Source organism: Hemiscyllium ocellatum, chromosome 5 (assembly GCF_020745735.1).
Source record: "Hemiscyllium ocellatum isolate sHemOce1 chromosome 5, sHemOce1.pat.X.cur, whole genome shotgun sequence".
In the NCBI taxonomy this organism is placed as follows: Eukaryota; Metazoa; Chordata; class Chondrichthyes; order Orectolobiformes; family Hemiscylliidae; genus Hemiscyllium; species Hemiscyllium ocellatum.
The window spans coordinates 123,880,560-123,905,599 of record NC_083405.1 but is presented as its reverse complement, the minus strand read 5'-3'; the positions used below and the strand labels follow the sequence as shown (position 1 = coordinate 123,905,599).

General features: G+C 41.9%; 1 protein-coding gene across 5 annotated transcripts in view; it reads right to left on the bottom strand.

Annotated features, from left to right (window-relative positions):
* prkag2a (protein kinase, AMP-activated, gamma 2 non-catalytic subunit a) overlaps nucleotides 1–25,040 on the bottom strand; it is a 441,401-nt gene that overhangs the window by 86,970 nt on the left and 329,391 nt on the right. For all 5 annotated transcript variants that reach the window (XM_060825156.1, XM_060825155.1, XM_060825154.1 and 2 more), the window contains one exon: nucleotides 17,311–17,528. In XM_060825156.1, the coding sequence (XP_060681139.1) occupies nucleotides 17,311–17,528 (218 nt within the window). The remainder of the gene's footprint in view (nucleotides 1–17,310; nucleotides 17,529–25,040) is intronic.

Below are 25,040 nucleotides of genomic sequence, written 5' to 3'. Positions count from 1 at the left end.
TATCTAAGAACAGTCAGTATGATTTTGTTAAGCAAAGATCACTTCTGACCAACTTGATTACATTTCTCAATGTATTTGATGTAGTCTACTTGGGCTTCAGCAAGGCTTTTGATAAGGTCTCGCATTGGAGACTGATAGCAAAGGTAAGAGCTCATGGGATCCAAGGAAATTCAGGTAATTAGATCCAGATTGAGCTAAGTGGCAGGAAGTAGAGGATGATGGTTGAGGGATATTTTTGTAACTGGAAGCCTATGTACAGTCCGACAGGGCCATTGTTGTTTGTGATGTATGTAAATGATTTAGACTTGAAAGTAGAAGTGCCGATCACTCAAACAGCAGAAGTTCATGGATGGTATGAAAATTGGTGAGGGAGGGATATAAACAGTGAAGAGGACAGCCTGAGATTAGAGGAGGACAGAGATGGGCTTGTCAGTAAGGATGAACAGTGGCAAATGGAATTCAATCCAGATATGTGTGAGGTGATGTACTTGGGCAGGACGAACAGGACAAGGGAATACATGATGAACAGTATGATCCTGAGAAAAGTACCGAGGATCAGAAAGACCATGGCGTGCATGTCCACTGGTTCCTGAACGTTGACAGGTAGATAAAATGCTTGAGAAAACATATGGAATACATGCCTTTACTAGCTGAGGCAGAGTTTAATTGCAAGGAGGTTATGCTGAAACTGTATAAAATGATGATTAGGCCACAGCGAGAGTATCGTGTGCAGTTCTGGAAGCCACATTAAAGGAGGAATGTGACTGCACTGGAGATGGTGCGGAGGAGATTTACCAGGATGTTGCCTGGGCTGGAGTGTTCTGGTTATGAAAAGGCATTGGATGAATTGGTGGAAGGGTCTACATCGTGCTGTGTAACTCTATGACAATGACTGAGGTGGGATCATGACTGAGATATAGATAAAATAGACAGGAAGAAACGTTTCCGTGATGGAGGGATCAATGATCAAGGGGCATAGATTTAAGATAAGGGGCCGGAGGTTTAGAGGACGTGTGAGGAAAATTATTGTCACCCAGAACTGATGGGAATCTGGAATTCACTGCGTATAAGGGTGATAGAGACAGAAACCCTCAGAAGATCTAATTAAATGTACTTTTGCATTGACAAAGCATACATGGCAATGGGCTAAGTGCTGGAAAATGGGATCAGGATACTTAGATGCTTGTTTTTGACCGGCACAGATGAGCTAAAGGGCCCTTCTCTGTGCTCTAGATCTCTATGACTTTAATTTCCTGTGTGAGGATGTCGGAGAGTCTGTGAAGGACAGGAGTTTCGAATATCTGAGGTTACACTTTTAGAATCATTCTGAATATTCATTTGCTAACTTGCTAACTTCCTGTGTTTCAATGTTGTTGATATGATAGCAACAGAGTAACCATCAGTCACTCATTGTGAATTATATTGATTTTCCTTGTGCGTAATAATAAACATAACTGTACACTGTTTAATAGCTTGCAAACAGTAACATTTTCCAATTGTGTAAATCATTACGCCACTTCACACAATCACTTAAGTACCTCGAAGTGCCAACATAGTGAGAAAACTTTTATCCTGTGGAGGCAGCATGCCAGTCTCTGGGGACAGAAGGACAGTGTTCATTCTAACCTATGGTTTACTCTTCAGGATAATAGTTGTTATGGAAGCTTGTTGTCCTGCTGATAGAAATGAATAGAGGAAGACAATTTTCTTTAAACTGCTAATAAAACTAAATTTGAAAAGATCTCATTAATCATATCAACAGCAATTTAAATAAACCAGCACTTAGTTGTACATTATGTAGAAAGTATGTCATATCATTTGGAATGATTCAGGAGGTTTCATATTCAATATAAATTTTCGAGCATTGTGCTGATGCAGTTGTGACATAATAAACTAAACAGGATCATTCTCAACACCAACTAGCATGGCTCTTGGTTAGATAATGTTTGCAAGTTGATTTCTCTGTTTGTGTACTTCACAACGAATGTGCAATTCTGGTAAAACCAATCACCCCTTTTCCTTCAATTTGTGTTGGCAAAAGTCAACCATAGAAGACACATTTAGGCATTTGATACCTTCCAGAGATCCTGGCCCAGCCAGCGATGCCAATATCCTATGACTGAATACAAAAAGTGTGTAAAATTATACAGTTCACAGAGGATTAGCAAAGTCACCTTTTAATCCAACATTGAAAGGCCATCTGATCCATCTGTGACTCAAGCCCACACAATCTGTTCCCAAAACAAAAAAAAACTCACTAAGGCATCATCAATTTTCAACCTTCAACTCCAGGGATTAGAGCAAATAATCTAGACTGACATCCTAATCAAACAGTGAAGGATTGCTGCATTGTTGCTATCATATCAACAAAATCACAAACACAGCAAGTGCAGCAATCCTTCACCATTTCATTGAGCTCTTAAACCTTCTCTCTTCAAGTGGACATGAACATTTCTGAAGGCACTATTTCAAAGAACATCAGGGGAACAAAAACAGAAATTGATGGAAAAGCTCAGCAGATCTGGCAGCATCTGCGGAGAAAACTCAGAGTTAATGTTTCAGGTCCAGTGACTTTTCTTCAGAACTGATGATAGCTAGGAAAATGTTGGTTTTTATGCGGAAGCTAGGGTTGGAGGAGGGGTAGGAAGTATACAATAGGTGGGGATAGAGATGACAAATAGCACCTCGTTTTCCGCTTGGGAACTCTACATCCTTCTGGACTCAATATCAAGTTCAACAATTTTGAGGCTTGTGCTTTTTCTATGTCCTTACCCCAATCTCCACACTCTATGCATTGTTATCACCTGATCTGCTGTTATACACAACCCATTGTTAGCCTCAAACAGTTCTCATTAATAGCTGATCATTGTACTAGCCTGACTGTTACTCACTGCTTTGTTTGACCAACCGTTACTGGACTGAAATGTTAACTGATTTCTCTCCACAGATGCTGCCAGATCTGCTGAGGTTTTCTAGCAATTTCTGTTTTTATTTCTGATTTCCAACACTCACAGTTCTTTTGGTTTTTAAAATCAGGGGAGCTTTCACTGATGTCCTGGTCAATATTTAGTTCTCAACAACAATATTAAATGCACATTACCTGGTCATTATCTCACTTCCTTTTGTGGCAACTTTCTGCAAGGACTTCCTACAGAACACCAGTGATTACACTTCTAAAGAATTTCACTGGTTGCAAAGCAATTTAGGTCATCTTAGGATTTTGAAAGGTGCTATATAAATACAAGTCTTTTCGTCTGATCTCAGGCTGCTTTAGTCAAACTGCAGGTTTCTTTAGGGATAAACTCAGCTGTTTCAATTAAAGTACACAACTGCATTGCACAACTTCACTACAAAACATTTTGTTGAATCAGAGAGTTTCAGAATGATTTATATCATGAAGTTAAACTGTTTGCTTTCAATAAAGTGCATTGTATTATTTTTAATCAGTCCTCACTGCCAGCAAATCACAAAAGTAGTAGATAACGACTTAATTTTAATCATGTATAGGAAAGCACATCGAATGACAACAGTAAGGTTACACCGCCACCATCCCACCCCCATCTCCCCTCTGTAGATAGTGGCTGATTTACAAGGTCAAGCTCCAGATCACTTCTCCTCTAAGTACAAAATCTCAAAGCTTAAGTGTTAGACCTGCCCTTTGTATGAACTGCTTTGCTTCAGTGCCAACATTGCCTTTTTTTTTGCCTGGTTGAGTGAATAAATGGAGCAATCTGCAAAGCCAAAGGGTGACAATGCAAAAACAGAGCGTACTCTTTCATTTATTCGCAAATGAACTCTGCACAAATGATCAGTGGAAAAAAGCCTGGAACCTTTCAATAAACAATGCAATCACATCCTTCTCCTAGTTTAAGGAGAATCACTACTTATGCAATTGGATTCCTCCATGAAATCATTGAATAGAATTATCGAGTCAAAATAAAACTGCCTCTTGAATGCTGGTGTGGGTCACAGAAATATGAACATACTCATTGGTGATTCCTCGTAGACAAGGAAGATTCTCTTCCACTCTCAGGGTGAGTCCGTAGGTGGCTTTACAGACCAGTGCAGCTAACACATGAATCAGAAGTAGGCCTTTCAGACCCTGATGCCTGCTACACCATTCAATAAGTTAATGGCTGATCTAAGTGTAACATCAAATCCACACTCCCACATAACCTGATAACCTTTCAGCTCTTGTCCAAAAATGACCTTTCTACCTCTGCCTTAAAAGTACTCATGGACTGCGTTTCAGCCACCTTTTTGGAAAAAAGACTTATGATTGTGAAAGAGAAAAAAAATTTGCTTAACCTCTGTTTAATGGGCAACATCAGTTTTTAGCTCACAGAGGATTACATTGAATGAATTACAATAGGTTAGTATGGAGATACAGTAAGTAATTAGGAAAGAGGAAGCATCCTGCCCTTGTTAAGATTGTTCAGGATTTTATGTTTCAGTGCCTTTTACCCTTCCAAACTCCAGCAGATGTAAGCCCAGCCTGTCCAACTTATGATAACCGAGCTATTCCAGGGATAAGTTTCACAAACCTTCTTTGAACTGTGTCCAGTGCATTTATGTCCTTCCTTAAATAAGGTGACCAACACTGTGCACATTATACAGAACTAGTCTTATCAGTGTCTTGTACAATTGAAGAATAACCTTACTACATTTGTATTCAACACCCCTCATGATAAATGACAACATTAGTAACATTCTATTAGCTTTCCTAATTACTTACTGTATCTCCATACTAACCTATTGTAATTCATTCATGAGGACACCCCGATCCCCCTGCATATGAGACCTCTGAAATCTCCCACCATTTAGATAATTGGGTTCCTTTTTCACCTTCGTGCCAATATGGATAACTTCATATTTTCCCACAGTGCACCCCATTTGCCAGTCCTTTTTGCCTACTGACGTACTCCACTGATATCATATTTGGCACCCACTTGCATTTTATTCACAAGTTACTTCATCCACAAATTTAAAAAGCATACTTTTGATCCAAATTATTTATCTACACTTTAAACAGTTGAGGTTCCAGTACTGATCTCATTACATCTTGCCAATCTTACCTACTCCCTGCTGTCTGTTAGTCAGCCAATCTTCCAACTATGCCAATATGGTAATTCCTACACCACGACCCTTTTCTTCCACAATAAGTTTTAATATGGCTCCTTATCAAATGCCTCCTTGAAATCTAAGTACAGTACATTCATCAATTCTTCTTTACTCAAAGCACAAAGAGCATAGAACATAGTAAAGGTACAGGCCCTTCAGCCCACGATGTTGTGCCAAGGATTAATCCTAATCTAAAATAAAATAACCTAACCTACGCTCCCCTCAATTCACTGCTCTCCCTGTGCATGTCCAGCAGTCACTTAAATGTCTCTAATGAGTCTGCTTCCAACACTACTGCTGACAATGCATTCCATGCGCTCACAACGCTCTGCATGAAGAACCTATCTCTGACGTCTCCTCTATACCTTCTTAACACCTTAAAACTATGACCTCTCGTGACAGTCAATCCTACCCTGGGGAAAAGTCTCAATGCTATCCATGCCTCTCATTACCTTGGTTAGCACTGCAGCCTCACAGTGCCAGGGACCCAGGTTCGATTCCAAACTTGGGTGACTGGGTGGAGTTTTCCCTGTGTTCTGTGAGTGTTGCCTCTGGGTGCTCTGGTTTCCTCTCACAGTCCAAAGATGTGAGATCAGGTGAATTGGCCATGCTAAATTGCCCATAGTGCTGAGTGCATTAGTCAGAGGGAAATGCATCTGGGTGGGTTCCTCTTCGGATGGTCGGTATGGACTTGGTGGGCCAAATGGCTTGTTTCCACACTACAGGGAATCTATTCTAATCCAGTCTTGTACAGCTTGATTTGATCACCTCTCTTCTTCCTTGTCTCTAGAGCGAAAAGTCTGACATCAATCAATCTCTCCTCTTAAGACAAGCCCTCCAGTCCAGGCAGCATCCTGGTAAACCTCCTTTGCACACCCCTCAAAGCCTCCACATCTTTCTTATAATAGGGCAACCAGAACTGGACACAACATTCCAAGTGTGATCTCACCAGGGTTTTGTAGAGCTGCAGAAATACCTCGCGACTCTTAAACTCAATCCCCTGTTAATGAAAGCCGAAACACCATATGCTTTAACAAACCTATCCACTTGGGTGGCAACTTTGAGAGATCTATGCACTTGAACACCAAGATCCCGCTGTTCCTCCACACTGCCAAGAACCCTGTCTTTAATCCCATATTCAGCATTCAAGTTCGACCTTCAAAATGCATCACTTCGCAGTTATCCAGGTTGAACTCCATCTGCCATTACTCAGCCCAGCTCTGCATCCTGAGTATTTCACGCTGCAGCCTGCAGTAGTCCTCTATACTATTAATGGTAGCTCCAACCTTTGTGTCATTGACAAACTTACTAACCCACCCCTCAACCTCCTCATCCACGTCATTTATAAAAGCTACAAAAAGCAGAGACCCAAGAACATAGCCCTGCAGGACTCCACTCCGCACTGACCTCCATGCAGAATACTTTCCACCTATAACCACTCTCTGCCTTCTGTCAGCCAGATAGCCAAATCTCCCTCAATCCACATCTCCTTTATGAATGAGCCTACCATGGGGAACCTTATCAGATGCCTTGCTGAAGTCTATGTACACCACATCCATTGTTCGACATTCATCGACCTGTCTTGTCACCTCCTCAAAGAACTCAATAAGATTTGTGAGGCATGACCTGCCCCTCACAAAGCCATACTGACTGCCTTTAATCACGCTATGCTTTTCCAAATAGTCATAAATCCTATCCCTCAGAATTCTTTCCAAAACCTTGCTGACCACAGATGCAAGACTGACCTGTCTGTAATTGCCAGGGATTTTCCTATTACCGTTCTTGAACAGAGGAACAACATTCGCCCCCCTCCATTCCTCCGGTATGATTCCTGTGGAGACTGAGGAAGCAAAGATCTTCGCCAGCAGCTTAGCAACCTCCTTTCTCGCTTCCTGGAGCAATGTAGGATAAATCTGGTCTGGCCCTGGGGACTTATCAATCTTAATGTTTGCAAAAAGTTCCTGAATATCAACTTGCTCAATCTTGATCTGTTTAAGCCTGGGAGTAAAAAGTGAGGTCTGCAGATGCTGGAGATCAGAGCTGAAAATGTGTTGCTGGTTAAAGCACAACAGGTCAGGCAGCATCCAAGGAACAGGAAATTCGACGTTTCGGGCCAGAGCCCTTCATCAGGAGGCCCTCCATTCCTGATGAAGGGCTCTGGCCCGAAACGTCGAATTTCCTGTTCCTTGGATGCTGCCTGACCTGCTGTGCTTTAACCAGCAACACATTTTCAGCTGTTTAAGCCTGGTTCTAGCTCCTCAAAGTTCTCATTCACAACATGGTCCCTTTCCTTAGTGAAAACTGAAACAAAAAAACTCATTTAGGGTTTCCCCTATCTGCTCAGACTCCATGCACAGGATCCCTACGCTATCCCTGATCAGTCCTACCTTCACCCTGATCATTCTCTTATTCCTCAGGTATGAGTAAAACACCTTTGGGTTCTTCCTAATCTTTCCTGCCAAACCTTTCTTCTGCCCCCTCCTGGCTCTCCTCAGTCCATTTTTGAGCACATGCTGTCTCCTTAAAGATGACAGATGGATTTTAATTTTGATAAACGTGAGGAGTTGCATTTTGTAAGGCAAATCAGGGCAGGACTTATACAGTTCATGTTAGGGCCCTGGGGAGTGTTACCGAACAGAGAGATTGATGGGTGCAGATGCATAGTTCCTTGAAAGTGGAGTCACAGGTAGTCAGGGTGGTGAAAAAGGCATTTGGCACACTTGCCTTCATTGATCAGAACACTGAGTATAGGAGTTGGGATGTCATGTTGCAACTGTACAGGACATGGGTGAGGTCACTTTTAGAATAATGAATTCAATTCTAGTCTCCCTTCTACAGGAAGGATGTCTTTAAACCTGAGAGGGTGCAGAAAAGATTTATAAGGACTTTGGCGGGACTTGAGGGATTGAGTTATAGGAAGAGGCTGGATAGACTGGGGCTTTTCCCCAACTGTTGGAGGCTGAGGAGCAACATTGTAAAGATTTATAAGATCAAGAGGGGAATGGATAGGGTAAAGAGCCAAGGTCTTTTTCCTAGGGTGGGGGGAGTCCAAAACCAGGTGGCTTGGGTTTAATGTAAGAGGGGAAAAATTTAAAAAGGACCTGAGGGTAACTTTTTCAGGCCAAGGGCGGCTCCTGTATGGAATGAGTTGCCAGAGGAAATGGTGGAGGCTGGGACAATTGCAACAGTTTAAAGGGATTTGGATGCGTACATGAATAAGGTGAGTTTACAGGGATATGGACCAAATCTTGGTAAATAGGACTAGGTCAGAATGGGATGTTTGGTTGGCACAGAAGAGTTGGACTGAAGTGTTTGTTTTCATGCTGTTTCTCAGCTCTATGACTCTACAGACATCAAGAAAAGGTCAAAGCATTGTCTTTCACAAAACCATGTTGACACTGCCTGATTAATTTGAACTTTTCCAAGTTCCTGCTATAACTTAGAGTTATAGAGAGGTACAGCATGGAAACAGACCCTTCAGTCCAACCTGTCCACGTCGACCAGATATCCGATCCCAATCTAGTCCCACCTGCCAGCACCCAGCCCATATCCTTCCAAACCCTTCCTATTCATATACCCATCCAAATGACTTTTAAATGTTGCAATTGTAACAGCCTCCACCACTTCCTCTGGCAGCTCATTCCATACACATACCACCCTCTGTATGAAAAAAGCCCCTTAGGTCTCTTTTATAACATTCCCCTCTCACCCTAAACCTATGCCCTCTAGTTCTGGACTCATTGATCCAAGGGAAAAGACTTTGTCTATTTACCTATCCATGCCCCTCATAATTTTGTAAACCTCTATAAGGTCACCCCTCAGCCTCCAGGGAAAACAGCCCCAGCCTGTTCAGCCTCTCCCTATAGCTCAAATCCTCCAACCCTGGCAACATCCTTGTAAATCTTTTCTGAACCCTTTCAAGTTTCACAACATCACTTCTACCAAAGATGCTAAGCTACTAGCATGTAATTTCCTGCCTTGTTTCCCTCTCCCTTTGAAATAAATGAGCAACATTTGTTATCTTCCAGTCTAACAAGACTATCTGTGAATCAAGAGAGCTTTGGAAATTTAAAACTAGCACATTAATAATCTCATTAGCCATTTCATTTTAGATCATAGGATGAAGTCCATCAAGACATAGGACATCAGTCCAGAGCTCCAGCAATTTACTAAGTGGCACTTGTCTGGTGATTGTGATTTTCATTTCCATTTTTCCTGATTTATTGCTGTTTCTGAGATGTTACTTATCTCCTCTATAGAGAAGACAAATGCAAAGAAAAACCATTCAAATTGACTGCCATTTCCTTATTTTTCATTATTAATTCTTCAGTCTCGCTTCCTATAGGACCAACGCTCACTTTGTTATATCCTTTCTCCTTCAGATATTTATAGAAACCTTTACTATTTGTTGTTTTTTTAAAATTTCTAGTTGATTTTCTCTAAACTCTGATATTTTCAAGTTTATAAAATGTTTGGTAATACTTGATTTTTGAGTGTGACCTAACTGCGATAGTTCAACAAGATAACGAGATGTTTCCCACATTTTGGAAGGTGGGGGCAGGCAGGGATTGGCTGTCATGTCCAGAACAAGAGGGCATACCTTTAAAATCACATCTGGGTCTCCCAGAGATAAGTGCTGGATGTAGGTCTTCTTCACACAGAGGGGAAATCGGAATAACTGACTCATCCAAAAAAAGCTGTTGAGCCTAGGTTCAGCTGAAGTGTTCTGAAGAAGGGTCACTAGATCCGAAATGTCAACTCTGCTTTCTCTCCCAGATGCTGCCAGATCTGCTGAATTTTTCCAGCCATTTCTGTTTTTGTTTCTAATTTTCAGTACCAAAAGTTCTTTGTTATTTTTGTCATTCTCTCTCCCTGGGCTCTATCTCTGCCTGTCTGCTCACTCTTCTCCATTTCTTCAGCCTCACCGCCCCCCCCCGTGTAGCTCACCTTCAGCAGAAATACCACCTTTTCCTTGTTAATATCAGTTCTGATGAACCTGAAACATTAACTTTCTTGTCTCTCCTCAGATGCCGCCAGACCTGCTGAGTTTCTTCAGCATTTCTGTTTTTGTTCCGTACAGATACATATACATTCTGTCACTCTTCATGCTTTGTACTGCCACTTCATTTAAATTCAGCTGTATAAAGAAATCCAATAAATTCTCTATCTCAATTCAAAGGAAAAATCTTTCGCCACATTAAAACAGATTTGCAAGTTGGATCAGAACAATGATAGCACGAGCCTCACATAAGAAGGCTTTAGAAAGAGAGCAGAATAGAAGACGTTTCTGCTATAATGCAGTAGTTCCGTTCTTGTGCAACTTTGTGTTATAAGAAAATTGTGTAATATCAGCACCACTTAAATTGATGGGACTGGAATCACATTATAACCAGTACACGCTTTTAAAGGTTTGCACTACTGAAACAGTGTCTCCTGTGCGTCAACCTTGTTATAGTGAATTCACACTAATGAAACCTGCATTATAGCAGAACAACCTATATATGTAATTGAAATTCATCCCCAACGGTTTTGAGTCTTGGATTCCTTACTTATGAAAGAAGACAAGATGGCTTCTTGCAGGTAACTTTAAAGAAAATATGGATGTCTCATGCACCTCTCCATTGTGAGAAGAAACTTTTTCACTCAGCAAGTAGTTAGGAAATGCGCTGCCTGGAAATGTCGTGGAGGCAGGTTCTATTGAGTCACTGAAGAGGGCATTAGATGATTACTTGGACAGAAACAGTGTGCAAGGACATGAGGAAAAGGGCAGAGATTGGCACTAGGTAGCAGAACTGGTGCGGGCACGATCGGCTGGGTGGCGTCTGTCTGCACTATAATAATTCTGTAAATCCTTTCAGAATGGATAAGAATCATAGTTCAGGGAAAGGCAACTTGATAAAATATGGTGAAACAAAAGAAAACCCAGAACATTTCCAAGGCATGATCTGCACCCAGTTCTGCTACCTAGTGCCAATCTCTGCCCTTTTCCCCATGTCCTTGCACACTGTTTCTGTCCAAGTAATCATTTAATGCTATCAGTGCTAGTGTACCCTGTAAGAATTTATATCAAGCAGTTCTTAACATGTCAGCAACACCCACAAGACCAATCTTGATTGACCTAAATGCAAGTAAAGGTGATGGTGAGCCTTTACTTGAACCACTGTGACTCCCATGAGCTGATGGTATTAGGAGCACAGAAATAGATTTAAGTCATTTGCAAGAGATGTAGCAGGTTGCTAGGAAGAACATCTGAATGTAGTAGGTGGCAATGCTCTGTAAATCACTGCCCACAAGGGGTTAGAAGGAGAGATCAAGGTTTCAAAAGGAAATTGGATAGACTCCTCAGGTACATAAACTTGCGGGGAGATATAAATAGAAAAGGAAAAGAAATTTATTGCAGTGCTCCATCGAGAGTCAGCACAGATTAAATGGATCAAATGGCCTTCTGAGCCATAATGAAACTATGGTAGTAACCTCGAATTGGGAAATCTTCTTCCCTTTACGTAACTTGGCTTGGTACATGGTGCTCTGGCATAGAGGATACTTGCTTGAGGAAGGTGGGGCCAGGTTTGATTTAGATCAGCCAACCTGAAAAGCTCTTTGTAGGTGTCTACTGGGACAGATGAATTAGAATTATAATCCCTACAGTGCAGAAACAGGCCCTTCAGCCCAACAGGTCCACACCGACCCTCCAAAGAGTAACCCACTCAGACCCATTCCCCTACCCTATATTTTTCCTGACTAATGCACCTACCCTGTACACTATGGGCAATTTAGCATGGCCAATCCACCTAACCTGCATATCTTTGGATTGTGGGAGGCAACTGGAGCACCTGGAGGAAACCCAAGCAGACAAAGGGAGAATGTGCAAACTCCACACAGACAGTCACCCGAGGCTGAAATCAAACCTGGCTCCCTGGCCCTGTGAGGCAACGGTGCTAACCACTGAGCCATTGTGCTGCCCTAAACTAGCGCCAAACTAGGTAGACAGTCTCTCTCAGTTTTCCGGGACATTGTTCAAGCTGTTATTAAAGTTGTTCCATCTCTCTCCCCTCACAGCCCACCTACTCGCCATGACCCTTCTGTAACACATCATACTACTTTCTTAGCTACTCACCCAGTATCCACCCTGGTCCTCAGGCTGAGATGAAAGAAAACTCCTAAAAACCTAATATAGCACTCACTTACACACAGGTGAGACTGAAAGAACACTCATTCGTGAAACTTATGAATCTTGAAAGGGTTCAGAAAAGATTTACAAGGATGTTGCCAGAGTTGGAGGGTTTGAGCTATAGGGAGAGGCTGAATAGGCTGTGGCTGTTTTCCCTGGAGCATTAAAGGCTGAGGAATGACTTCATAGAGGCTTATAAAATCATGGATAGGGTGAATAGTCAAGGACTTTTCCCTAGGGTAGGGGACTTCAAAACTGGAGGCCATAGATTTAAGATATGAGGGGCAATATTTAAAAAGGACCTAAGAGGCAACATTTTCCCACAGAAGATGGTGCATGTATGGAACGAGCTGGCAGAGGTGGTGGAGGAGGCTGGTACAATTACAATATTTAAAAGGCAACAGGATGGGTTTATGATTAGGAAGGATTTAGAGGGATATGGGCCAAATGGAACTAGATTAATTTAGAATATCTGGTCAGTACGGATGAGTTGGACTTAAGGGTCTGTTTCCGAGCTGTACATCTCTATGCATGAAACACATTCAAATGGTGAAATTTTAACTGTGGCAACGCGTTCCCAATGATTCGACAAGAACTGGATACCACTTTCACTCTCTTGGGTTTTTTTTCTGGTTCCCAAGATATTACAATTAAAGTTTCAGGTGTCAGCAGCATGCATAGGAGATAAATACGATCCCACAGAGGGGAATATCTGATGAAATCCTCAGCCTACTGACAATGCAGCAAGTACCGGCTATAGAAGTACTTCCTGAATAAATACGGAGGCTCTTAATCATGGACAAACCTGTCCTGCCCAGTTCCATTACCACTAGGCTGACATTTACTATAGTAGCCACCACCTCAACCCCGAAGATTTTAAATGCCCCCGACTAATTACAAAAGCAAACAAACTTCTATTCACTAACCGCGAAAATATGAGCTCAACTGTCCCCGCTGGGATAAATACTTTTAGAAATTTAACTAAACATTCATATTGGGCTCAGCTGTAACAACAGCCTTTGAAAAATGTTTGTAATGAACTTTTTTCAAACTGCAGGATGAGATTATTTTTTAAATAAGCCTACCAGACAGCCAATCAGTCAATCTGCTCCAACAGCAGCTTGTTTTTTTTTACACTTACTGACAGGTGCAGCCTTTTCATCAATGATTAAAAGGATACAAATCCCACATTAAGCAGACCATATCTATATTTAAAAAAGGGTTGCATCTCAGCCAGAGATCAGGACTCCCACACTATGGGTTAAAACTCTTGCAAAAATGAATATGAAGTCTGTTTGAAATTAACATGCGTTACGAAGTGCTCAGTTCTCGGTTTATATCTGAGATTAATGCTCCAATCCCTTCTCCTTTAGTCCACTGTCCCTTCAACAACAAGTTTTTGTGGGGGAAAGAAAGAGAGAGAGTGTGTGTGTGTGTGTGTGTGTGTGTGTGTGTGTGTGTGTGTGTGTGTGTGTGTTTTCACATGCCATTTCAAATCTCTGCAATCATCAAAAATCCTGCCCTAAGACTCTTTAACCCTGTCATAATCTTGTACATCTTCAGTGAATCTCTACTCAACAACCTTTGCTTCAAGGAAAACATCATCCAACAGGTTAGGTGAATTGGCCATGCTAAATTGCCCATGGTGTTAGGTGCATTAGTCAGAGGAAAAAGAGGTTTGGGTGGGTAACTCTTCGGAGGGTCGGAGTGGACTTGCTGGGCCGAAGGGCCTGTTTCCACACTGTAGGGAATCTAATCTAATCTCAAAGTTAATCTGATAGCTAGAATTCCTCATCCCTGGACCCACTCTAGTAAATGTTCTCTGCACCCACTCCAGGACCTTCAGACCTCCTAAAGTGTGATGACTAGCACTGGACATGATACTCTTGTGCGTTAATCAGAATTTTAGAAAGATTCAGCATAACTTCCCAGTTTAGTCATCAATATCCTTACTGACGAAACAAGCTTCCTCAGTGTCATGCTCCGACAGCAAACAAACAATGAGCCATTTTTTTTCACTTTCCCCAGTGGAAACAGAGACACAGACTTATGGATCAAGGAACCAATTTAAGATTGATTATTGATTAATTTCACATTGTACTCTCAGCAGCATATGAAGAGACACATTTTTTGCGTTGAGGAATGGAAAACGTAAGGAGTGTTGAACAAGGTCCTTGTGACACCAGTCAAAAGACAAGCTTTGAACTACCATGCTGTGACTGGTCCTTGCTGAACAATAATTGACAAACCAGATCCCTTTGCAGCCAACCTCCAGCAAGGTACCAACAATCCCTTTATGCACTTACAAAGAGACTAACAACATTGCAATTTACTGAGGTGTGTTCCCTCTACAGACTGAATGACAGATTAACCGCCTTAAACTCAGAAAACAAGGAGGCTATCGCTTGTCTCTGGAGATTAAGAAATGGGTGAATGGACAGTGCACTAACCATTCCCCTATAAACTTAGTGCTTGCAGTTGGTGTCTCTGGTTCATGCACGGTCCACAGTAATTTGAGCCTCAGCCTTTCTGCTTGCTCTGTTATGAGTTCCTTCATAAAATGGATAGGATGCTGACACATGTTCAATCACTCCTTGGCACTCCCACAATGTGAGTAATCCTTTTGCTGTTAATAAGATTAAAGGCATTAACTAACATTTAACATTTAACCTTTAATCTGCTTTCACAAAGTAATAGACTTATTCAGGTTAAACCATTAGCAACAGCAGCCAAGTTTATCTTTTAAACAAACAGTCATTTCCATTTTTGGCTCTCCCTACAGTTGGGCTGAGGGTCACATCTCAAACTGCCTGAAAAGGAAAACCCAGTACAAGTAGCATCAAGAAGCTGATGGTGCATTTCATCTATTACGTCTCTCAATTTAATTTGCTTGAAAATGAGAAAAATAGGAGCAGGAGTAGGCCATTCCGCCCTTCAAGTCTGCTCCACCATTCAACATAATCCTTTAATCCCTTTAGCCCTAAGATCAATAGCTAACTTTCTCTTGAAAACACTCAACGTTTTGGCTTCAACCACTTTCTGTGGCAGAACATTCCACAGGCGCAGCACTCTATGAGTGACGACATTTCTCTTTATCTCAATCCTAAATGGTCTACATTAGACTGTGACCCCTGGTTCTGGATTCCCTGTTCATCGGGAATATCCTTCCTGTGTTTACTCTGATGTTTGTTGAAGTCAGTCACAAATATAAAATGGCCCAGACTGTCTCTACGGATGGCAGAAATGACTCATTCGAATGAAAGAGGAGAAAGTGAGGACTGCAGATGCTGGAGATGAGAGCTGAAAACGTGTTGCTGGAAAAGCGCAGCAGGTCAGGCAACATCCAAGGAGCAGGAGAATCGACATTTCCGGCATGATTTCTGAAGAAGGGCTCATGCCCGAAACGTCGATTCTCCTGCTCCTTGGATGCTGCCTGACCTGCTGCGCTTTTCCAGCAACACATTTTCAGCTCATTCGAATGATACCATTGAGTGCTCTTTACTATTGCTGGGGGCCATCCATGCTGGTATGGTGGTTAGACATCCCAGGCACAGTGCAGGCCCAGAACTCTTCAGTAACAGAAATGGTGCAGGAAGACTGCGGTCACCAGCCAAGAAGACACATAACGGCTGTCAAGGCAGGACAGTCCTGATTATGGTTTGAAGCATCACTGAACTTGGACCTCCAATTTGCCATGATCATATGTCCCAAGGTCTCTTTATTAAAAAAAAAATCCCACATAGGCTTCCAGAAAGGTCCATTTGCCAAGTCCTGTTGCGGTGGGGAATTGGTGATGAGGAAAGGGCTGAGAACATGGGACTCCTTTTTCAAGAATCTGCACCCAGGTGATAATTGCATGAAGGTTTTGGGCCAGAGGTATCTTCATATTGTAGCATCTGTAATTGAACAGGCATCTTCAGGATCTCCTCTACTCGCACCAAATGGGGAAATGCTCCTAAAGGGGCCCAAAAAAATGCACTGCCCAACTTCTTCCTGGCAGTGGATCCACAACTTGAGGGATCACTATATTGGGGGTGTTGGGGAGGTGGGGGGAGGCGGGTTGGAGGTGGTTGCATGGGGAGACAAAATTCTAAATCTTACAACTTGGATAGTTCATCACTGATAATCTCAGGATTGACAAGCCAGGAAGAAGAAGTGCAGCTCTGTCGTGGGAACTATGACCTCTCCAAATTGTTATTACTGTCCTTGGTAAGACTCCCCCTCCTGGGGAGGACAGCTAAAGGTTGGCGATAAACCTTCTACCATACAGGAAATGCTGACAACAAACAATGTGTCCACGGAATAGATTTTGCCCACAACAGGATCTTGGGTGCACTTCCAGAACTCTGCAATCTTCTAACTGAAAGGCTCATGACTCTTCACTTAGAAATTAATCAATATGTTATCATCTATACAGTCATAGATACCTACATACACAACTAACTATACTCTCACTCACATATATTGACACACACTCATGTATACACCTGCACTTTCACACTCACTCATACACATACCTTCACACACATTCACTCATTTACACTAACAGATTGACTGACTGGTACAGTGGGGATTAGAGTGGTGATAGAAAAGCACAGATCAGGCAGCATCTGAGGATCAGGAAAATAGACGTTTCAGGCAGGAGCCCTTCATCAGGAAGGGTTGATGAAGGGCGCCTGCCCAAAATGTCCATTTTCCTGCTTCTCAGATGCTGCCTGATCTGCTGTGTGTTTCCAGCACCATTCTAATCTTGACTCTAATCGCCAGAATCTGCAGTCCTCACGTTCGCCGCCTGACTGGTACAGTGAGTCACTCACTCACACACGTATTGACTCATTCTATTACACTCACGCGCCTTCTCCTACATCCCCCCACTTCCCCCTGAAGTGAATCAAAGAGATTAATAACACTGTAGTAAATTTTGTGACTACTCGCCATTAACATGCATAGACAATATTGATTCTGGTCTGCAGCAAAATGGCACAAAATGTTACCAAAGCCAGTTGTTTTGTACTTACTGGTTTCGGGGTAGCATTTGAGCTGGTCTGGGGGACTAGTGGCTTGATTGCCACCACAGGAGGGGCTACTGGAACAGAGAATCTCTGGCCTGTGTCTGGCGGTGAAGAGTAGGAACGAGATCGAGCATCCAAACGTTCAGGTTCCTGTTTGTATGATTCCAGAGGAAAGGCTGGTTTGGTGGATTGCACTGGGGTGGAGGGAGTAGAGAGTCCTGAGGCTGTGGAGGGGAGATAGAGGAAAAAGTTATTAAAATAAGTCAAAACAGAAATTATAATAGAAATGTATTTCTACCCTCAGAGATATAAAATGGATGTAAATGAAGGTGTGAAGAGGAGACAGTTTAAGTGCATAATCTCTGTCCTTTGTCTTTCTTACATTTTTCCCTCCACCCTGGCTGTAGTTTTTTTTTTGTCTTGTTGACTTTGCTGTCAGTAAAGTGGACCCATTTCACACCTTAACCTACACCCATTTTTCATCTGTATTTCCCCTTGACCACCATTAGCACTCTTCTTGCCTTTTGTTCTGGGCATCCTCACCATCTGTACCAATCACACTTCATCCCCTTCTGTCAACAGCATAAAAATCACCATTTTCCAGCCCACTTCTGAGGAAGTCAGGAAGTTGACAGTTACTCTTCCCATCGATGCTGCCAGATCTGCTGGATTTCTCCAACATTTTGTTTTATTTCAGATTTCCAGCATCCTCAATATTTTGCTTTTTTTTTTGTAGATATTTTTATTGAAATTTAACATTTTTGCAAATTTACAAAAATAAACAAAACTCTCAAATACAAACATTGATGTACAATTAAATCATATATACAATAGTCATAATTTAACAAAGAAAAGAGAAAGAAAGAAAACAAAAAAAGAAAAAAAAAGAAACGAAAAAAGAAAGAAAAAAAAACTCAACTTTCTACTAATCTAACCTATAACTAACCAGAGTGTATACCTAAGTCTCTTACATGCTCGGAATGTATAAACATCAAATATAATAAAACCCGTATTCGCGCAGGATTCCTCTCCCAAGGGGCCCCGGAGCAGCCCGGTCTGAAATCTTCACTAAATAAAAGCCCTTGTTAGGATAGCCGAAATATCTGCATTTATATAATTCAAAAAGGGCTGCCATATTTTATAAAATAATTCAGTCTTTCGGTGCACCATATTTGTGAGGAAGTCAAGGGGGATATATTCCATAATTAATCTGTGCCAATTTGAAAGTCCAGGGGGGCCCTCAGCCACCCAGTTCACCAAAATATTTTTCCTTGCACAGAAAGAGAGAATAGAAAATAGTCTCTTCCCATGCATATCCAGAGATGAGAGGTTTGAAAAGCCCAAAAGGAGAGATACAGGGTCCACCCTAATTTCCGTTCCTAAAATTTCTGTCAGGGTATTTGCCACTTTAGTCCAGTATCTGCGGATTTTCTGACAAGTCCACAGACAATGTACAAGAGTACCCACCTCTATTTTGCATTTGGGACACATTGGAGATGCTCCTGCCTTAAATTTTGCCAGTCGAGCCGGAGCTATATGGGCCCTATGAAGTATCTTTAGTTGGATAGCCTGAGTTCTGTTACAGATAGCAATTCTTCTAGCATTTTCCCAAATGTCATTCCACATATCCTCAGAGATTTCTAGCCCCAAGTCCTGCTCCCATGTTTTAAGCAGGTCATCCATGTCTCCTGAGACTCCATCATGTAGCAAATGGTATATAGTACTAACGGAGGATGCCCCCGCTGGTCGTAAGACATTATGTTCTCTGTCTGATTTATAAAGACTATCTATTAATGTAGTCTTCCTCTGTATATAATCTCGAACTTGGAAGTATCGAAAGAGATCCCCATTAGGTATTCCGAATTTCAGACGCAGCTGCTCAAAGGACATCAGGATCCCATCTTTAAATAGGTCCCCTAAGCATGAGATGCCCCTGGATCTCCAGAGTTTAAAGGTGGCATCTGTAATCCCCGGTTGGAATCCCCATGTGCCTACTATTGGTGCATTGGGGGATGTTTTATGTGAGTTACCCTCATTTTGCCGCATTATATTCCAGGCCTTAATTGTGTTTAATATTATGGGATTTTTACAGTGGTCTGTAATGATTTTCCTCTTATCTGAAAATAAAAGGTTAATAAGTGGGTATTTTACTTGGGAGGCTTCGATATCCAGCCAAATTGATTGTGGATCAGATGAAACCCAATCAGCTATGTAACTTAGTAGGGAGCTTAACTGATATTTCCTAAAGTCTGGGAAGTCCAGTCCTCCTCTTGCCTGTGGAAGCTGTAGCTTCTTCAGCTTAATAAGGGGCCGTCTATGGTTCCAAATAAAGGAGCCCAACCAGCCATATAATTTACGTAGGGCTAGCCTTGGCAGCATCAGCGGGAGCATTCTCATAGGATATAAGAGACGGGGCAGAACATTCATTTTAATTAATGCTATTCTCCCTAGCCAGGAAATCGGAAGGTCTCTCCATCGCTGGAGGTCCTGCCTTATCCTTTCCATTAATTGTACAAAATTAGCCCTATACAGCTGATCAAATACTGGCGTGATAAAAATACCTAAATATAAGAAGCCCTCCAGGGACCAACGGAAGGGAAAAGGGGATCCGTCCATTAAGTGGGGTATCATAGCCAGACCACCCATTGGCATGGCTTCCGATTTTGAAAAATTAATTTTATAGCCTGAGAATGCACTAAATGTATTAATAACTTGAATTAGACGAGGCACTGACATTAAAGGATTACTGAGGAATAAGAGAACGTCATCTGCATAGAGGGTAATTTTGTGTTTACCTGTACCAATCCTCGGGGCCATTATATTAGGATCAGTCCGGATGGCTTCTGCTAATGGTTCGATTATCAGTGTAAACAACAATGGTGAGAGAGGACATCCTTGACGGCAGCCCCTACCCACACTGAAGCCATCCGATCTTAACCCATTAGTAATAACAGCTGCTTTGGGGTCATTATACAATGTTGAAACCCATTTGGTAAACACCTGTCCAACGCCAAACCTTTCCAATGTGTAAAATAAATATGACCATTCAACCCTATCAAATGCCTTTTCCGCATCCAATGAAATTACTACTCCTGGTATCTTTCCCTGATGACAGGCTTGGATCATATTCAAGACCCTTCTGATATTATTGGATGATCTGCGGCCCTTAATAAATCCCGTCTGGTCCTCCTTTATAATATATGGCAGTACCCTTTCTAGTCTTAGTGCTAACATTTTTGAGAGAATTTTAAAGTCTACATTTAGTAAGGATATTGGTCTGTAAGATGCACAATCTTCTGGGTCTTTTCCTTTTTTGAGGATAAGAGAAATATTTGCTTCTTTCAGCGTGGGCGGGAGACAGACCTGACTATGCGCAAAATTATACATATCCATAAGTGGGTCAACCAATATTCCTGTAAATTCTTTATAGAATTCAGCTTGAAAACCATCCGGGCCCGGTGCTTTTCCGCTCTGAAGTTGCCTAATTGCCTCAAGTATTTCTTGGACTGTTAAAGGGGTATTTAGGGCCGATACCTGTTCCGGAGTCAGGCCCGGGAAGGTCAAATTTTTAAAAAATGACTGCATCCTCCTAATCCTATCTTCACAATCCTGCGATCTATATAGTTCAGAATAAAATTCTTTAAAGGTCGCATTGATCTTTTTATGATCATGAGTCAGGGTACCTGTACTTTCCTTGATGGTCGGAATAGTTTGAGGGGCTTTCTTTTTCTTTGCAAGAAATGCTAAGTATCTACCCGGTTTGTCGCCATATTCATATAATCTTTGTTTCGCAAATAATATTTCCCTTTTAGCCATTTGAGTAAGCGCGGTGTTTAAAGCTGTCCTAAGAGCTGTAATCCTCTGCAATTTTGTGATAGAAGGTCTATCAGCGTATGCTGTTTCGGCTGCTTTTAGGCGAGCTTCGAGCAGACGCTGTTGCTCTCCCTTCATTTTCCTCTGGGTCGCTGAATAGGAGATGATCAAACCTCGTGCATAGGCTTTGATGGTCTCCCACATCATTGACGGATTGCTAGCCGTACCAGTATTAATTTCTAAAAAAGTTTTAAGTTCTTGGGAGAAGTACTTTAAAAATTTGCTATCTTTTATCAGGAAGGGGTCCATACGCCAATGCCGAGCAGATGTCCCATTGTTCTTTACCTTAGTTTCCATGTATACAGCGGCATGGTCAGAGATTGCTATAGTACCTATTTTACAGGTTGCTATAGAGTTTAGAAAAATCGATGGGGCAAAAAACATATCAATTCTTGTGTGACATTTATGTGGATTAGAGTAGAAAGAAAAATCTCTACCCTGTGGATGGAGACATCTCCATACATCTACCAATCCTAATTCTTTATTCAGGTCCGCCAGTTGTCTAGATCTGGGAGATACTCCAGCGGCACTCTTGGGAATCCTGTCTATTTCCGGATCCATAATACAATTAAAGTCTCCCCCTATAATTGTATGACGGGCACCAAAGGCCATCAGTTTTGAAAAAGCTTCCGTTATGAATTTAAAGGGGTGTGCCGGGGGGCAGTATACATTTAAGATCCCATATTCCTCTCCATTTATGAGGGCTTTAATCAAAATATATCGTCCAGATTCGTCTTTTATCTGATTTAGAATTTTCAAAGGGAAGTTCTTCCGGACAAGGATAACGACTCCCCTGCTTTTTGAATTAAAAGAGGAAAAAAAGGCCTGATCAAATCCGCCCTGTCGTAATTTTAAGTGTTCTTTATCCGACAGGTGTGTCTCCTGTAGGAGAGCTATATCAACTCTCTCCTTCTTAAGATTTGATAATATTTTCTTCCTTTTAACTGGCGAATTACTCCCCCTGACATTCCAGGTGCACCACTTAACCGACTGTTCAGCCATAATCATCTGGACAGATCCGAGACCCCTCGGGAGGGGAAACCCTATCTAGAACATCCCGAGCATGGAGCATACAAGATTTACAAAAGTAAAGATTCTCTGATACACTCAAAACAATATAACAAAAAACTCTTTCTAAGTATAAAAAATATAAAACATTCCGAATTGGAGATTTTCTCCCTTGTTCCCAGGGAGCGTCACTTCCTCTCCCACAGTCCATCTTACCCTCTTCCAACCAGTGCCCCACCCTTGACCCAGGTGTTCCTCAATAAAATGAGGAGAATTCAAATATAATATAAAGCTAGAGTTAACAGTGAACACCCCACCCCCACCCACACCCACATCTAAATATATTTGGGAATATTAATACCATATATAACTATAAGATTACAATCTCAACACGTAATACTTAAATATAATACCACAAAATAACAGGGGAAAGAAAAACAACCCCGCTCCTAAAAACAGAAGTAAAATAGAATAAGGTAACCACCTCCCCCCATCAACATTAACCAAACGCCCCAACATATACATATATATATATATATATATATATATACACACACACATACACACATAGGGGGAAAGATAAGAAAAGATGAAGGGATATAAACCAAAATAATGGGAAAGGCAGACCAGCGTCCACAATCTCTTACAGCTTATTTAAGAGAGTCCAAGAATTCCTTAGCCTTCTCCGGTGATCCGAAGTTATATATGGATCCTTCGTGGCTAAGGCGTAGCGTCGCTGGATATCGTAAGGAGTACTGGATATTTAAGTCCCTTAAACGCTTCTTCGCCTCATCGAATGCCTTCCTCTTTCGGACCAAAGCTGGGGAGAAGTCCTGGAACAGCATGATCCTGGATCCTTTGTGGGTCATAGCTTGGGGATCTTTACCCAGATTTCTTGAGGCTTCCAGGAGCATCTGCCTCTCCCTATAGCTCTGCAGCTGGAACAGGACCGGGCGTGGGCGCTGGGTTGAGCCGGGCCCACGTACTGTGACCCGGTAGGCCCATTCCACCCTTACCTGGCCTGATCCATTATGCAGATTTAAAAGTTGTGGCAGCCAATGCTCTAAGAATGCTGTCAGCTGGCCTCCCTCTTCCTGCTCGGGAAGGCCCAACAACCGAATATTTTTTCTACGACATCGATTTTCGAGGTCATCAATGTGGTTTTCTAGGTTCTGGACTCGATTCTTGAGAAAACGGATGTGGTCGGCTGTTGATTTTATCGCAGTCTCTGAGGCTGCGGCCTTCGACTCCACCTCTCTGACTCGGCACTCCAATTCCTGAATGTCTCTGCCCTGCTTCTGCAGCTCGGCTGATAGTGCTTCTCTGCTCTGCCGAGACTCATCGATAAAAGCATCAATCTTCGCCTCCCACCTGGCAAACATCTCTTCAAAGCTCATCTTCATTGGTAAATCTCCTGAAGTAGCTGAAGACACCTTTGTTGCAGCTGAAGAGGGAGAGGGTGGGGGAGGGGTCCCTGCTTTCTTAGAGCCGCCTGTTCCCTTCCCTTTACTCATTTTCCAGCTAGTATTAGACTATTTAAATGTACTAATAGGTAACTATTTAAGGTTAACAACTATTATAAATGGTTTAGTGAGTGTGGTGGGGGTGGATAGCCCACTTTTCCCAAGTTTTGGGTAGAGCACTGTGGACTCAGTCTTGCTGGGTCGCCGCCATCTTGGATCCCCCAATATTTTGCTTTTAATGAAGTTTCAAACATTGTTTTTTTTTTCCATATGACAACAGGAGCATCTTTAATATTTACTGTACAATCATTCTTAGTGATGGTTAAGATTTTATAGTAGACTGTAGAATTTGCAGGAAGTTACTCGGAACAGCAGACGAATACAGGAAGAGAGTGTAATGATTACCTTTCTAGAATATACTTTGCAAAGTTTTGCCCTTTTTAATATTCTCAAGAGGACATAATTTAATCTTCCTTTACTGTTTACAAAACTATAATGTACATTCAAATGCATTACTACAAGGGCTGTAGTGAATGAGTAGAGTTCATAAGTCAATACAAAAGCTCAAGGTTGTAAAGGAAAAGTCATTTGGTGTAGTGAATTAACACGGCAGAATGCAAGACTACCAATAGACTCATACTATTGGTACAAAAGCTGTGAGAAAAGCATCTCAAGCTAAACAAAAGTAAAAGCAAACTTGCCATAAATTGTACATTTTTTTGTTCCTCAACAGAGTAGAAAGAACCAGTTACAGAGTCATACAGCACAGAAATATACCCTTCAGTGCAATTCCTCCACGCTGACCAGACAACCCAATCTGACCTGGTCCCATTTGCCAACATTTGGCCCATATCCCTCTAAACCCTTCCTATTAATATACTCATCTAGATGCTTTTTAAATGTTGTAATTGTACCAGTCTCCATCATTTCCTCTAACATAAATGCACCACCCTCTGCGTCAAAAAATTAACCTTTTTGCCCCCTCTCACCTTAAACTTATGCCCTCTAGTTTTGAACTCCCATCCTGGGGAAAAATAACTTGTCTATTCACTCATGCATGCCCCTCATGATTTTATGAATCACTATAAGGTAATCCCACAGTCTCCGACGTGCCAGGGAAAAAAATCCCCAGCCGATTCCGCTTCTCCCTATAGTTCAAACTCTTCAGTCCCAGCAACATCCTTGTAAATTTTTATTGCACCCTCTCAAATCTAACATCATCCTTGTTACAGAAGAGTGACCAGCCTTGAACGCAGTATTCCAAAAATGTCTTCACCAATATTCTGTGCAACCGCAATATGACAGCCCAAGCCCTATACTCAATGTTCTGACCAATGAAAGCAGGCGTGCTAGATCCCTTGTCTACCTGCAACTCCACTTTCAAGGAACTAT